The sequence below is a fragment of the Phocoena phocoena genome, chromosome 11 (assembly GCF_963924675.1).
Source record: "Phocoena phocoena chromosome 11, mPhoPho1.1, whole genome shotgun sequence".
NCBI lineage: Eukaryota > Metazoa > Chordata > Mammalia > Artiodactyla > Phocoenidae > Phocoena > Phocoena phocoena.
In genome coordinates this window covers 74398887-74415462 of record NC_089229.1, presented here as the reverse complement: position 1 = coordinate 74415462, position 16576 = coordinate 74398887, and the positions used below count along the sequence as shown (strand labels likewise).

At 33.1% G+C, this 16576-nt stretch overlaps 1 protein-coding gene across 1 annotated transcript in view; it reads right to left on the bottom strand.

Moving 5' to 3' along the window:
* The window catches only part of CPNE8 (copine 8), a 327485-nt gene that overhangs the window by 56159 nt on the left and 254750 nt on the right, over window positions 1-16576 (bottom strand). The window contains exons 13-15 of the mRNA XM_065888187.1: window positions 16253-16306; window positions 15187-15248; window positions 406-452 (exon numbers count right to left, since the gene is read on the bottom strand). Of these exons, the coding sequence (XP_065744259.1) occupies window positions 406-452; window positions 15187-15248; window positions 16253-16306 (163 nt within the window). The remainder of the gene's footprint in view (window positions 1-405; window positions 453-15186; window positions 15249-16252; window positions 16307-16576) is intronic.

The following is a 16576-nucleotide window of genomic DNA, read 5'->3' as shown; positions in this document are numbered from 1 at the left end:
ACACAGAAAAGTACTATAAAAATGAGGATTATAGTTAGACACACTTCAGAATTGTAGTTATGCATGGAGAAGAAGGGAGTGTAGAAAAAATGAGGCAGGGTACACAACGAGCTTAACTAGATCTAAAATTTTCCTTTTAAAAATATGTAAAACAAAAAAGACAATATTTCAATATTTAATAAATTTGAATGGGACTATTATGCACTTTTGTTGTATTTCTTATAGTCTTTTGTATACCTGAACTATTTCATAATACTGAAAAAAGAAAAGTTATCTGAAGTTTGTAGGAAACACTTCAGAAGTATGTATTCATGGAAAGAAAACATCTAAACCTCATGAAAATAAATATTTATTTTTTAATGTAATTGCTGATAATTTTTATTATGCGATAGTCATAATACTCACCATTTGATGCAGTAAAATCAATAGCCACTGTGAAATTGATTTGTGTTCTAAAATATAAGTAAATTAGAATCATTAATAACTGAATAACCTCATAAAAAGAAGTTTGATTTCAATTTTTGTTACATTTTTAACATCAGTAATTTTCTTAAATGTTATTACTAGCAACTATGTTACAGCACACACTGAATAGTATCAGTTAGGCAGTTTTACAAGCTAAGAACCTGGCAAAATACCTTTACGATCATGCAACTGTAAAATACAAAATAAAGCATCAGGAATAAAAATAGCTCCTAGATGAAAGCACAATAACTAAGTGAGGAGCTCATAATGAAGTCAAACTATAAATAATTATTTGCCAGTCTCCAATGTCAACATTTATTATTAATTTCTTTTCAAAACTATTCTGTAGTCGATGTGAAATTATTATGTCCTTAAAAGTATGGCATTGCTAAAATAATGTCTAATAATATCGTTCCTTAAACTAATTCCAACAATCCTGAAAACACAGGATTTTCTTTTGCTTTCTTCAGAACTCAAGTATTTCAAATACTGATCAGTGCTCAGTGCTCAGTGCTCACAGCATTCCTGTGTACTTGCATGTATTTATAGATATGGATAAATATTTAAATAGATGAAATTGTTATATATACTTAAAAATTTCAGCACATGGTAGTTACCCCAAATTATTTTACTGTATTAGTGGGTTTTTTTTTTTTCTCTTTTTTTTTCTGGTAGAAACCAAGGAGGTGGCATTCGCATTAAAAAGTCACTCTTTTGGATATACCTCTAAGTCTTTCTATATGTAATTCCACTTTCTCACCAAAGAAGGCATAAAAACACAAATAAGTGACAATGATATAATTACTGGGGTAACCTGTTGTCATATCTAATTTACAAAATAATTTTTAATTTAAAAAGTAAATAATTTGAAAACATGGTTGCTTAGACTATTTTAAATAACAAATTAATTTTGATACACTGTACAACTGATTTAACACTTCAAAGTTTGAGCTGTTATTTAAATGGTGGTGTGATGATGAAGAGGATGGTGATGATGATGGGTATGGCACTATAGGGTCCCTTGTAGTTCTCTTAGTATAAAGTATAGTAACATTTCCTTCTTTCTATAAAAATTCAGCTGAAAAACCCTTAATACTGCTCAGGTGTTGAAACAAATTCACGTTTTTTCCCTAAAGAATAAACAACCTTTGTTGCTTTACATTAATAAAAACTAATATAGATTCTCTTTATAGCTATATGGTAATTTTTTTCTCAGAGTAGAAATTAGGTTTAGAGGCTAAGAATATAGGCTAATTTGGAGCATAACACTTTTAGCACATAAAACTTTTAGAAAAAGAATCAGTGAAACATTTGGGAGAATATTTTGAGATAATAAATCCCTTTGAGGAACTGAAAAGAACAGTCACCATCAGGACATTGCTTTTTCATTCTGCTACTAGAGAGAAAGTGACTATAATATAGGGTATAGTATGGTATATTAGAAAGGGTTTATTAGCTTTTGAGTCTGAAAGGACGGGGTTTGAATTTCAGCAACCCAGTTGCTGACATTAGCCAAGTTTTAGAACTATCAGAAGGCAGGTACCTGGCACATAACAATTAAGCAAGGATGGACAGAAAAACTACATGAAACATTATCTGTGTGTGTGTGTGTGTGTGTGTGTGTGTGTGTATATATATATATATATATATACACATATATGTATATTTATACATATACATACAGACATACATATATATATAAAACATATACATATAGAATGTGTTTTTATATAGCTTTTATCAATTAACCTCATAATAATTTTTAAAGGAAGGTACTAGTATTCTCCTTTTATAGTTGAGGAAATCTATGCTCATAAAACTTAACTTTCCACATAAGTAATAAATGCCAGTACTGGAATTCAAATTCACATATAACCTCCAAGACCATATTTATAAACTCTATGCTACTCTAATTGTACAATTAAATATTTGTGAACTGTCTGGTTATAATAAAACCACAATAAAGGATAGTGATTATTATGTTACAAACTGAAAAATGATACTATACAGATATCCTTAACGATAAAGATGCCAGGGCATAGTCTCATGCTTGGACAAATCTGTCTTTCTTCTATCACTAATGTTATATACATAAATCACAAGATAATTGTTATAAATGCCTTTTTATGTTCTTTTACTCAAATGACACTTCCTTAGGAATGAAAAATAACTCTAAGCTTCAAGAACATGGCTTTTAGCACATTATAAAAGTCAATATAGCAGTTGTGTCTGGTTCAATCTTCCTTAGGTTTTAGGGATAGACACCTTGCTTTGGCTCAACTCTCTCTTATAGCAGTGTCTACTTTCCACATATTGGAACATCACTGTGTTTGTTGGATGAATGTGTTCATTTTATGACTGTTTCTAATATATTTTCCAAGGTAGCCCAGGATGTGTAGCATAAATACCAACTCCTTAGAAGCATTAGTTGTAGATAAAAAAACCTTCAATAATCAGAGGTACAAAGGTCATTTCAAAGCCAGTTGTACCTAGCAAAGCTGCAAAGAAAAGATATGGCTACTAACTGAAGAAGTATACTGTATATAAGAATAAAAAATGAGAGAAAAGTATTTATTTACTGAAACCTTTAGCTAGCTAAACAAACCAAATTATAAAACCAAGTAGATTAGGTACAACAAAAAGTGTAAAAGAAAAAAGAGAGAGAAAATTTAGAAAGAAATGAAAGGAAGAGGAAGGAAAAAGGAAGGAAAAAGGAAAGAAGGGACAGAGGAGCAAGGGAGGAAGGAAGGAAGGCAGGAAGGGAGGAAGGAAGGGAGGGGGGAAGGAAGGAAGGGAGGGAGGAAAGAAAGAAGGAAAAAAGAAATAAAGAAAGAAAGGAGGGAAGAAGGCGGGGAGCCAGGCTGTACCAGGAGTACCTATGAAGCTTGAAGCTTGGGACATTTCAAAACAATACAAAAGACAGGTGCATTTAGCACTAAATGATAACTAAGACCATTTGATAATCATGGTGCAACAGAAAATCTCAACAAGTAAAACAATCGTTGATGCATATTTGGTGGTTAATTGATTTCAAGATTTGATTACTTCCTTGTTTCATTCTGCATATCAAAAAGAATCTCACTCCTTTACTGTGTTGAATCAACAGTATTCTAATCAGAAGGGAAATATGATGGCTCACAAATCATTTCATGGTTGTGATAGTCCCTTCACTTATTATCACACCATTTGGATTTTTCCATCTAAAAAACTACAATTCAACAATTATTTATTGAGCATCTTCTGATTGTCAAGCACTGTGTTAAGTGATAAACAGAAAATGGGAGCAAAGCAAACACTATCATTGAACTCATAGAGCTCAATTTCAACTTTCCACAATTAAAAACAATGACAAAACAGCACAGCAGATTATCATGTAATTCACAATCAATAGCCTAACTTAAAACACAGCTGTGCATTTACTGTGGATAACAGCTTGTTCATTCTCATGATTCTTAAACGTTCTCATTCATATTATAATGTATACTTATTATGCCAAGGGCCACATTCTATGTATTTTGAAAATATTAGCTAATAAAAGTTTTAAAGAAAGTTGCTAGCAATACTACAACTTTAGGCTAAAACAGATTTCTTGAAGACTTTGATAAATGATTTGTCATAAAATTAAAATAAATCTTCATCAGTAATTGTTACCTTTTTATTTTTTTAAATTTATTTACTTTACCTTTAATAGTTTTTGAAACCTAATGTTAGAGAAAAAAGAAGCAACCATGAGTCAAAGTTAAAAAACAACAACAACAACACAACTGAATTCACATGAAATTTCTCTTGACAGAGTATTCATAAAGCTATCACATATAAATCCTTGAGACATTTTGCTTAGGAAGTGTTACTGTAGCTCTCATTTTATGTTTTAGAAGTAGACAAAAAAAGAACAGGATTTCAAGAAACCCAGATAGTATAAAAAAGGCACGGCTGCAAATTTTCATGAGTTAGTAGTAACATCTCATGACACTTCCCAATGCATATGCCCTAGTACTACTGAAATATATTTTTGGAAAATGTCCTTATTTCATTCTGCCACCTTTCTGAAAGTTGTGAATGACAGATAAATCAGATGTTAATGTGGAAATCTTAACTAGCACATCAAAGATACATAGAAAACGTATGTGCATGTCAAAGAAATCTACACATACACACATGTATGCACACACACAGAGTGATACCATCTTAGATAACTTTTCTACAGCTGTTATGAATTAATAATCAAGAACTAACAACTGTGATGGGGATGTGCAGAAGGATTGTTTCACTTTCTTCCCAAATTCAAATTCTGTTCAGTTGCACAAACTGAACGTTATCCAACATGAAAGATAAACTTTCTCCACCTTTCTTTAAATTAATCTTGACAAAGGCTGATTCAGACCAACTATCTATTGGAATCTAGAACCCTAAATGAAGTTGAGATGCCCACCCAACTCTAATATTCTTTTCATTCTTTCCTTGCCGATACCGAGACTATGCTTCTGCCTTGATTTACTGAGATGCACTCTAGCTCACCCTTGGGTTCTGGAACCTGCCCTGAACTCAGGTTCACTTCCTCAGGGACTATTATCCAGCCTAATCCTTCTTGACCCTAGCTCACCATGGGCTAAACCTTGAACTTTTCTGCCTTGCCTTTCCCTCTTTTTTTCTTTTTTTTTTTCTTTGAGGTACGCAGGCCTCTCACTGTTGTGGCCTCTCTTGTTGCGGAACACAGGCTCCGGACGCACAGGCTCAGCGGCCATGGCTCACGGGCCCAGCTGCTCCGCGACATGTGGGATCTTCCCGGACTGGGGCATGAACCCATGTCCCCTGCATGGGCAGGCGGACTCTCAACCAGGGAAGCCCTCCCCTCTTTCTTAAAAGCAGTTCAACTACCTGAATGACAACACAGACAGCTGCCTGACTCTAAATTTTGCTGCATCTTCAAAATTCCAGATTCCTGTGCCCATAAACTACTGACAGGATTATTTGCCCTTGACAAGTGAGGTCTGCTAGAACGAGGGCAGGCTTTGAGATACACAAATGCAAATTAAAATACTTTCACCTATCTGCAATATGATCTTTGAAAGGCTATTTAACCTCTCTGCACCTCATTTGTAATGAGCTAGGGTTAACAAAATCTTTCTTGGATTGTTGCTGTAAGGACAAGAAAAGCACCTGTCTTTTTTTTTTTTTTTTTTTTTTTTTTTTTTTTAAATTTTTTTTTTTTTTTTTCCCGTGGCACGCGGCCCTCTCACCGCCGTGGCCTCTCCCGTTGCGGAGCACAGGCTCCAGACGCGCAGGCCCAGCGGCCACGGCTCACGGGCCCAGCCGCTCCGCGGCACGTGGGATCCTCCCGGACCGGGGCACGAACCCGCGTCCCCTGCATCGGCAGGCGGACCCCCAACCACTGCGCCACCAGGGAAGCCCAGCACCTGTCTTTTATAGCAGGCACTCAAGAAGTAGCTGTTATGATTATTATCACCATATTGAAGCTAGTTTTTTAGAACCCAAGTTTAGCATATTTCTTTGAAAACTGGTGTAATATTTATCCAATTTCTAGAGCTATCAGAGTTTCAGGTTTTTCCTACAACCTGATCCTCCCATGTCAGATTTCCTTTCCTTCACACTGGCTTCTAAGGTCCCAATCTACCCAAACCAAAATAGCACCATAAAGGATCTAATTTTGTTAGAAGGTGTCATCTGGGTACTTCCTAAAACAAAATCCCTCTGAAGGAAGTAATTATAAGCTTTGATCCTAGCTTTATTTTCCTTCCTATCCTTCCTAAAATTTTGTATTTCTATGGGATCAGTGAAATGTCAAAAGTAAAAATAAAAAAAAACTGGAGACAAGTGATATGATTCCTAAACTCTTTATGCTAATAGTTTTGATCCTTATTAAATCTAGTTTTCATAAATTAACAAACCTTTGTACACTCTCCAGGTTTTGAAGATTAATTTCAGTATTATTTTTAACACAATTAAAGTGTTCCAAAATACAACTTTGCAAGTAGGTAAGCTGATCATCCTATAGTTCAAGAACTCCTTATCAAGGTAGGTATGCAAGATGGCCAACCTTTTTTCAAATCATTAGTTTAGAAAATATCTCATAATGACATAAAGAAAACAACAAAACATATCAACCTCTAACCAAAAAGAGAAGCAGTATCCAATAGAATCCCTTTTTTTTTTTTTTGGCCACACTGCAGCTTGCAGAATCTTAGTTCCCCAATTAGGGATTGAACCTGGGCCCACAGCAGTGAAAGCACTGAGTCTTAAGCACTGGACTGCTAGGGGATTCCCTAGAGTCCCATTTTAAATGAGGTAGTTGCTGAAGAGGCATGATGCCTAGCAGGAAAGCTATGAACTTTTAAATTATAGATTGGAGTTTGAATTTCAGAATTACAACTAGCTAGCTAGATGTGACTCATTTGCAAAATTACCATGTCCCTGAATCTCAATTTTCTCATATGATAAAAAGGTACCAGCTACTTTGAAGAAGCCCTCTACTTATCAGAAATAAAATCTTGAAGTACCTGCATATAATAAATATTCTGCGTGCTGGAGGACCAATCTCTTGAGCAACCATGTCATCCTTTCCTTATTCATATTAATCCTTTCCTCTGTTGAGGCAGATGAAACACTTCTCTCTTTACATTAACATATATATATTTCTTTTTTCATTAATTCTTCCCATAGTGAAGGTAAGTTGTATATCACGGCTGGGGTAATGAGCCCCCAAGGGTGTAGGCAGTAGAGGGTACATTGTCTGCAGATACCTTAAAAACAATAATGTAATCTACTAATACACAGTCTACATTTTAATATCACCATACACTAGCAGTTCTAAGCAATGTCAGTGATAAATTTTCCCACCCTTCCACAACCTGCCCTTGGTAAACCACTCTTATTTGCTTAACTCTGTTTCCCTTTCCCCTGGCTGCCAAGCTTTCAGTTCCCACCAGAAAGAAACTATTTTAGACAGTGTGGCTAAAAGTACACACTCTGATAATGAAATATAACTATGAAACTGCCTGGTACAAAATAGATTGTCAATATTTTGGCTAAATTAGCACTGGTTCTGATGATGAAACATACATGCAATTTCCTTTGACTCTGAAATATATAGTTCTGAAAAAATCATTTGAAAATAACATAAGCTGGCAATTAAATCACAATCTTAAAGGCTATAACTGGACATCTTTAGAATTCTCAAGCATGCATTTTGTATATATAAAAATTAGAATCAAGCATTAACCAAAACAGTGTTTATGAGTCTTCTTAATACTTCCATAAGTTTCTTTTCTAAATCACATTTTAGATGAGTTTAGTTTAGATATGATAATGTTTTAGGTGAATGTATTTCTAGAAAGCAGAATGGCTTTACTTTTATTATATTTTTACCCATTCAGCACTGCAGGGTTTAGCTCTCAACTTATTTGATGAATGCAGAACACTTGGGTGCCACAACAAGAAGCACTATAAAAAATCTTAGTTATGTATATTCAGTTTTCAAAAAGAAACTGGACTAGGAAAAAAATTCGTGTTGTATGTTCTGGCAAGATGTGCTCCCTGAGACAACATATCTAACATAATGCTACCAACTGTATAAAACCAAGGCAAATATTTTATAGCATCATTGCACTTGCTTCATGTATTTTTAAAAAATCCTTATGGAGCTCGTTAATAATGGCACTTACTTATATTCAACTCACCTTTAAAATAAGCATATTAAGAAGTCCACTTTTAGCCTCTACAATGAGTCTATAATAGGTAGATAGCTTTAATTTTTCTCCTAAGACTTTTTACTTGGAGTGGGATATAAACCTTTTGCATATAATTTCAGACAAGTTTTAGATTCAGTGTCAAGAGTTTGGGTTGTGATTGATTACAATGGAAGGAATAACCTGGCATGATCCTCCAAAGAGAATTGAACTAAATAAAAAGAGACTGTTATTGACTTTATAAAGTTGAATATGTCTTTTTCTCTCCATGTCTCTGTTAATTAGGACATTTACCACCAACAATGAGAAAAGACATATTAGAACGTTAAACAAATTCAGATTATTCAGAAAAATGATAGCTAGCATTTATCAAGGGTATATGCCATTTAATCCACAGTCACTCTGTGAGATAGGCATTATTATTATTTTTTTCTATTTCATAGAAACAGAAACAGGTTATGCCAACAAAAGACAAATCTAGGATTTGAACCAGGCAGTTAGTGCCAGAACCCAAATTCTTGGCCACTATTATGCATTGCCTTCAGGAACCACTTATTTAACCGACTTGATTTTTTGCCAAACATTTACCCCCTATTTTGATTCTTTCCCAGAACTTGCCCACTTAGGGTCTCCCCTATTATCTTCTCTCATGCTCCCTTTCTGTTAATATGTGAGGAAAATAAGCAGTTCATGCTTCTTATCTTGATCTTGCCTTCTTCCAAGTCACTAAAACCCAGTACAGAGTTGAGATGATTTCTGGCAGAGGCAACACAAAAGCATTTTTTTCTTATCCTGGAAAGCCTGGTCCATCTGTTTTGTTTGGTGATTATGATATGAGGCATGGAAAGAGGAAGGTCACAAGATGATAAAATCTGAGCTAGACAGACATGGGGGTTTGTAATCCAGTTAACTAAATTGTCACACTCTTCATTTAAAATTCCTATTTGTTTTTAATGTTTCATTATGCTAAGAGATTTGGGGAAAAAGAGTGGAAAGTCAGGCTTAAAGTGGCTTTCTAATTAATCTATATTTATTCAGTGGCTACTCTATGTTCAGCCCTATAAAAATATTTTGAGAATGAACAATTAAAATGGTAACCAGGGAAGCTAGCAACCACTGTATATAAGTGGTTGTGAAGCTCATTTGGGACCAGGTGGATGACATTCTGGGCTTTCTTCAGAGGAAGTAAATGACAGTCTGTAGGCCTGCAAGTTTCTAATACACTCAATTTTCTGATAAAAGTGTAGATTAGGGTTTCAGGTTGACATGACATTCTGGTTGCTTAGGGGTACTCAGTGTGCACGAGAATTTGAGATCTGTTTTCCCCATTCATCTGCCAGTCAAAGAAATGTGAAAAACTTTATATATATTTGTTCCTTGGTCCTGTTAGTGGTGGAGTGGAGTTTCATGAAGACGTGAGAGAAATAGAGGACCGAAAGGCAGACAAAACCAAATTGAAACATGATTCTGTCCTCAGATACTCAAAATGTGAGCTGTTGTCTGTAGAGGTCAATAAACCCATTTCACAAATAACAATTATTATAAAAATGATGATGTTACCCTAAAGGAGTATTTAGATTTCAGAACTGTCTCTGATTTTCAATGAATCTGACATTGTCCTTATCAATGATAATTGGGATATTCAATGTCATACATTAAGGATTACTGAGTAAACATCTTTGCTTTCCAATTGTATCAGAATTTTAGTATTAAAATCATTTTTAGTAAGTAAAGAGAAATAAAATAACCACAGGAAAAACATACAGAGCATGATTAAAAATAATAACTCCAATGACAACAACCCAGAAGAGGCAATCCATTTTTTTTTACTCTACAGTAAGACCTCCTTTGTGGATATTATTGTATTTAGAAAATAAAACTCTTTACTACCTCAAGTCATAAATTGTATCTTATGCTCCAGGGAAAGCATGGTTCTGCTTAGCAAAAAAACAAAAAAAAAAAAAAAAGGAAAAAAAGAAGGTCTAAAAATTAAAATTTTCTTTCACAGAATATTTCCATAAAAATTGGACCTTGTCTGATTGAGAATGCATCTGTCTCATCTGCTCACTGTGTACCTCAATCCATAAACCTGTCTACTGCAGCTAAACACAGTGTGTTAGGAACTGAGACAATGAATGAAAAGTAACACACTAACAACATGGTTTCACAAACAATCAATCAATCAGGTAAATATCTACATCAATAATGACTATAGTAATGGAAGCCTAGAATACTCAATACTAAGAATTAGACATATAAAGAAGTTCCTTTGAAGGGGAAGATATTAAAGGACTATTGAGAACAGTTTTAATATTTAAATGTGTTCATTCTTAACTATACATAATTTCTACTTGGATTCATGAGAAAACAATATTTTCATAACTTTCTATTCAATTATTCTTTGTAAGATGAAACAAGAAGAGAGATTACATTTTAAAGTGTGATTCAAGAATTTCCTTCTAAGAGTTTAATCACAATCTGTTAGTCCTACATGTTCCACACGAGTCACCTGTTTTGCCCTCTTTGTCTATTCTCATGCTCCCACATGTTGTCCAGTATAAGGAAAGTAGTTTACACAATTAATGTAGAGAACAAAATGAATACAGGAAAACCTAAACTAATATTATTTTGGATAACCCACAGCTAGCGAGAGTACCAATTTAACTGCTGTTACTAATATTTTATATGATGATCTTCCACCTTTTTTGAAAACATCTAGTTTTACTTGTCAATTAAGATTCAGCATAAGCAAAACTCAACAATAGTTTCTGCTAGACTAGAATATGGTGAGTACATTCCTGAATTGATGCCACCCAAATTAGCAATAATGATGCTCACCCAAGTTAACAAGAAAACAATACACAAATACCAGTAACAAATGCTGATATCTTGGTATTTTAAGTATTTTAATACTTGGTATTGAGTAGTTACTATAATTTTTTATAAGAACAAAACTGAATTCAACACTTGGTTCCAATCACTTCTGAAATATCATACTTATTTAGAAATATGGTGGGACATCTCTTCAAAAGAACTAACCTTGATAACTCCACAAATCTGCAAATAGTTATGACCTCCAAAATACTATTTTGGATTGCTTCGTTGATTGCAGCCCAAAGTGTTAGTTAATTTTATTGTTTTTCTTCAATGTAATCACAGGGAAAAAGGCAAGACCAGATTAAAAAGAGTCTCTTTAGATGTGTGCAGAAGAGAAGTGGTGTCAAAGACCAAGATGTGAATATTGGGGAAGTTTATCTGAAGTGTTTACTGTACTGAAGGATGTAGCTCCCTACTACATTTGGTCTTGTGTTTTCAGTTGAAAATACTCAAACTTTTTTGGTGGGACTAGGGAGGAGGGAGCAGGGGAAAAGCAAAAATAGAAGGTTCTGAAACCTGTGTTTCCAAAGATACGGCTGGTTAAATATGGGCTTTCACAAAGGACGTCACAACGGCTAATAAATAGGTTTTACAGATAAAAACTGACAATGAGTTATAATATTTATCTATTAAATTAGCAAAGTTGAAAAAGTAGTGATGCTATTCAGTAAGGGTAAGTATATGGTAAACTTGCATACACAGATGTTAGAAGAATAAATTATTATTATTATCCTTTTTTTAACACAATAATTTAGAAATACCTGACAAATTGTAAAATATGCATACCATTTAAACCAACAACACTATTTCCAGGATGTGACCTTGCAGAAATACTTAATGAAGTGTACAAAAAAGCTATGTACCAGGCTTTACATTGCAGCCTTGTTTATAATATGAAAATAAAATGGATACAACTAAAGTGTGTATCAACAGGAGATTTTTAAACTAAATTATGTACATCCATATGATGGAAAACTATTAAAATATGGTAGATCTATAAGTACTGACACAGAAACATATATACACAGTATATTTAATGAAGAAAATATACATTAGACTTGTGCACAGTGCTATCCCACTCATTAAAAATAATGATGTGTGTTTGGGAATAAATACATTTCTAACAGTGATTATCTCTAGAGAGTATGACTACAGGGGATTCTAGTTTCATAATAAATTATTTTCATTTTATATTACTTTTTTTTACCATTTCACATTTCATGTTTACAATGTGAAACACAAATATAGATATTTATGTTTAAAATTTGGAAGATATAATACTTCTTTTCCTCAAAACTGAAAATAAAACACTAAAAAAAAAAGTTTCTGTGGTTTCAGAAAAAAGTTACTCTGAAGAGTATCAAATATTACTGAGTTGTTTAACAGTTTACAGTATTTTTTTAGTTGCAAGAGACTAGAAATTCTGGCTGATATTATTCACAAGAGAGTCAATAGCCATTATTGAAACTATAATAATTAACTGTCAATTATTATAATTAGTTCTAATTTAAAATGAATGTAGTTCATTATATTCTATTTTGCTATTATTCAGAAAGTTTGTGTAATTATGTGTCTGGTCTTAATATAATTTTCCATCATGGCGGTGCATTTATCTACTTGGAGGTTGAGATTTCTTAATAGCAAGGGAAGAAAGTTTACAATGTCTATCTTTTTTTGTTTGTTTGTTTGGCCAAACTGCACAGCAGATGGGATCTTAGTTCCCCAACCAGGAATCGAACCTGTGCTCCCTGCAGTGGAAGCACAGAGTCTTGACTGCTGGACCGTCAGGGAAATCCCATAAAATGTCTAAAATAATCAATAGGAAATCTGTGAAGAAAAATAAAAGTAATTTGCTGCAATATTTGGAATAGATGCAGCTACATTTCCACACTGGCTTTCATGTTCTCCATTTCAAATTGCTACAATTTGTTATTTTCATACCAATAGAGATTTTTAAGAAAGATTAGAACATAAAACTCTATTCCTCATTTCCTATAGCTAGAGTCAGGAATTCTATGAAGTAACCATCATAATAAATACCCATAACTCACAGTTAAATAAGTTTAAATCTTCACAAATATCTGATGGTAAAATTCTTAGATATCCTGCATGCCAAAGCATCATTTTCCCTTAGGCTATGTAAATTAAACTGTATTTTTGACTAGCAGCAATGAGATAGAAAATATTAATTATATGAAGACTGAAATTTAACAGTACATCAAGTAAATAAACTTCATTACTTTTTTAGAAAACAGAATTATCAACATGAATATTACTCATGAGAGAAAGAGGGAGAAGGAGAAAGGAGGTGAGCAGAAAGGGAAAGGGACCAACAGAGAGATGGGTAGAGTTAATAACCTTGAGGCACTTAGCTGTCAGCAGATGTTAGCTATTATTATACGCAAATTACACTGTATAGTAAATTGATAGGTGAGAGTAAGTTTTTTGTAGGAATATAAGCAATAACTTCAGAGGGAAATTAAATATCATTAAGTTCATGAAAGAAACTAAGGCGACTCATGTAAACTACAGGAAATTGAAGTGATAAGGAGTGTCATGACAAAGCCAGATCTCCTCACCATATTATTAATAAAGTCGGAATTAAAATTTTATGCCCAATTGCTTATAACAAGTCCTTAAGAGCAAAGACACATAAAGACACAGAATACAATAATTATATTGCTTCTCAATTCGGATTCCATTATCAAAGGGACAATATCTATATAATAAGTATTAGAAATAGTGATGAATAATAGGTAAACATGTAATTGTAGTATATTTTAAAAATTTATTATATACATCTTCATATAAAAATGAATTATATGCAGATATTTCTCATGTCCTTTTTAGATAATATTATGTAAAAAATAATATAAGTCCAGTTAGATTAACTATGTAGTAAATTTCAAACTCTATTTCTCCATATCCCATTTGTAAATAAAAAAATGGGTTTTTATAAAACATTTGGGAAGCCAGGATTAGAACAAAGTGTACCTCATAGGTTGGGGCTCCATTTATACACTGACTTCTGTCAGTAAAAGGTCACTAGCATTTCTTCCAGCACAGGCAGTGCTATATAAGTAGGATGTGTGTAAACCAAAAAAAAAAAAAAAAAAATCTTGGAGGTGAAAAGGAGCATAAAAATGACAGTTGTCAATACTGTTATTGCTTAAGTATTGTAGAAACCCATTTGCTCTAATTAGCCCTAAGAATCCTCAAAAGGAGAATGTGCACAACCAATAAAAGTGATTTATTGGTAATAGATTCTGAAAATTTCTTTTACTGTTAGATTCACATCAAAGTATTACTTGATTTGTACTACTGACAATACTTATTGGATATTTTTCACACACACACACACACACACACACACACACACACACACATTACCCACTTCACATGATCACAAAGCAAAGCCAAAAGACAAACAAAACAAAAACTAAAAGGAATTTTTAGTATTTTAAAACTTCAAATCATCATTTCAACATGCAAATTATAGCCAGATCTATCAAGCACTTTTTTTAAGTTTATAAAGAGCATGCTAAGAGATGTCCATCTTTTTAATCAACTATTAGCTACAGCTACCAAGGAGTTTATTTATACAGGAATCTATTTTTTATGACAAATTCAACTTTCTATTTTCCCATCTTCTAAAGACAAAAATATACACAAACATCGAAATACTAAGGAGAGTTGGAAAACATTTTTTCCTACTTAGTACGTTTTCTTTTAACTTTATTGAAACAATCACCCTGTAGCTTCTTAGTCTATGTATCCAGGTGGCAGGTTTCAAGATGCCCATATATAGCAGAGGTTCCCCATTTGGGCAAGTATAGCTTTTGTTTGTTTTGTTTTCTTAACAAAGAGCAAAAGGGGGTACGCTCTCTGTTTTGGGGGAAACTGTCTTTGCTCCTTTGGCCCCCCTTATTCTCTCAATCCTTCTTTGGCTTGACAACACTCTAGCAATAAATCAGTATTGGCAAAACAAAACAAAACAAAAAACCCTGCTTAATTATAATTAGTAAGAGGCTTATATACGTGATGTCTCTGACTGCTGTTGTCATGAAGTTTCTAAACACATTCAAACTTGCCTCTCACCATTTCTTAAGCAATGAAACAATTTCAGAGAATGACTTACCCTCCCTTAATATAGTCAAGGAATGAAACTTCTGTTTCTACCACGAAAGAAAGTAACGTGACCTGAAAAAAGAAAAGAAAAAGGAGGCAGAATTACCTGCTAGTACTAATTGCATCCCCAGATGGACTTTTTTTATGTTTCCTAGTATTTTGAAAATTAATAAAGATATTATTTTTTATTAAAATTTACTAGGACTGATTTTTCTTACATTTAAAATTATCAGAAGAAAAGGGGCCAAAAAATTAAATGACTCCTTTCTATGACCAGTTTACTTCCTTTGAATAACAACATGCAAATTATCTACAAGGACATTGTGTTACTTCCCATTTTAGATATAAAGGAAAGATGATAGGAAGCTAGAAAATGGTTAAAACTAAAAAATCAAAATCAGTGAGCTAAACCGTATAAAAAGAAATGGGTGTTTTTGTCAGGGACCTGTAATGAGGCCATCTAATATTTTTAATGCCTTGCTTTATAAAAATCTTTTAAAAGAAAACTTGGAGGGAACTTATATTTTCTTCTCCCAAGGACAGTTAATCATAGGATAAAATTTTCAGCATATTTTTTATCAAAATAGGATGATTTTGATTTTTCACAATTTTAACATACTTTCATCTTTGCACCTTCCTGTACTGATTTAGTCCAGCATTTCCACAGAGTTGTCAATTTTAATGCACTATAAACAAATCTTTCACATCTTATAAAACAAGTCTTAAGTATAGCCTATAAAGAGTATAATATTTCTTATTACAACTTACACTTTTTCAGGTCTACTTGATTTTCTCTAGTGTGATTTTATTGAATGAAGAATTCATAATAAAATTTCATTTTCTCTCAGAGGCCATTCAACCCCTAGGACAACTTGCAGGAAGCTGGGTCGCTACCTCCTATAATGTGTTCTCCATTACAATTCCCATAGCAAGTTAATTTTTTATTATATACATTCATATTAAAACTCTAAGTGAAACAGCGCAGTTTTTTGTAGCTTTTATTCAATACAAAATGTTATATATATTTTTTATTCATTTATTTGAATCCTTAATGAATAACATAAAATTTGACTTACTGTTCCTGAATTAGTATATTTCTTCTTTTTTCCTTTCTTTTTGGGATTTATCACCTTAAAGAGCAGATAAAACAATTACAATGTCAGGTTTTATACTGAAATATTTAAAAAATGTGTAGTCCAACCTGGTGCCTTTCACTTCTTGTCATGAAGGCATTTATTTATTCCCTTACAAATGCCTTTAGTATGACTGCTAGATAGTCTATCAGCCAAAACTTCTCTGCAAAAGCTACTAGTGATCATCTTATATCAAAATATATTTTCAGTAATATTCTTTCAGTAATATTCTTCTCAGTAACTTTATGCATTGATTACCCTACCCAT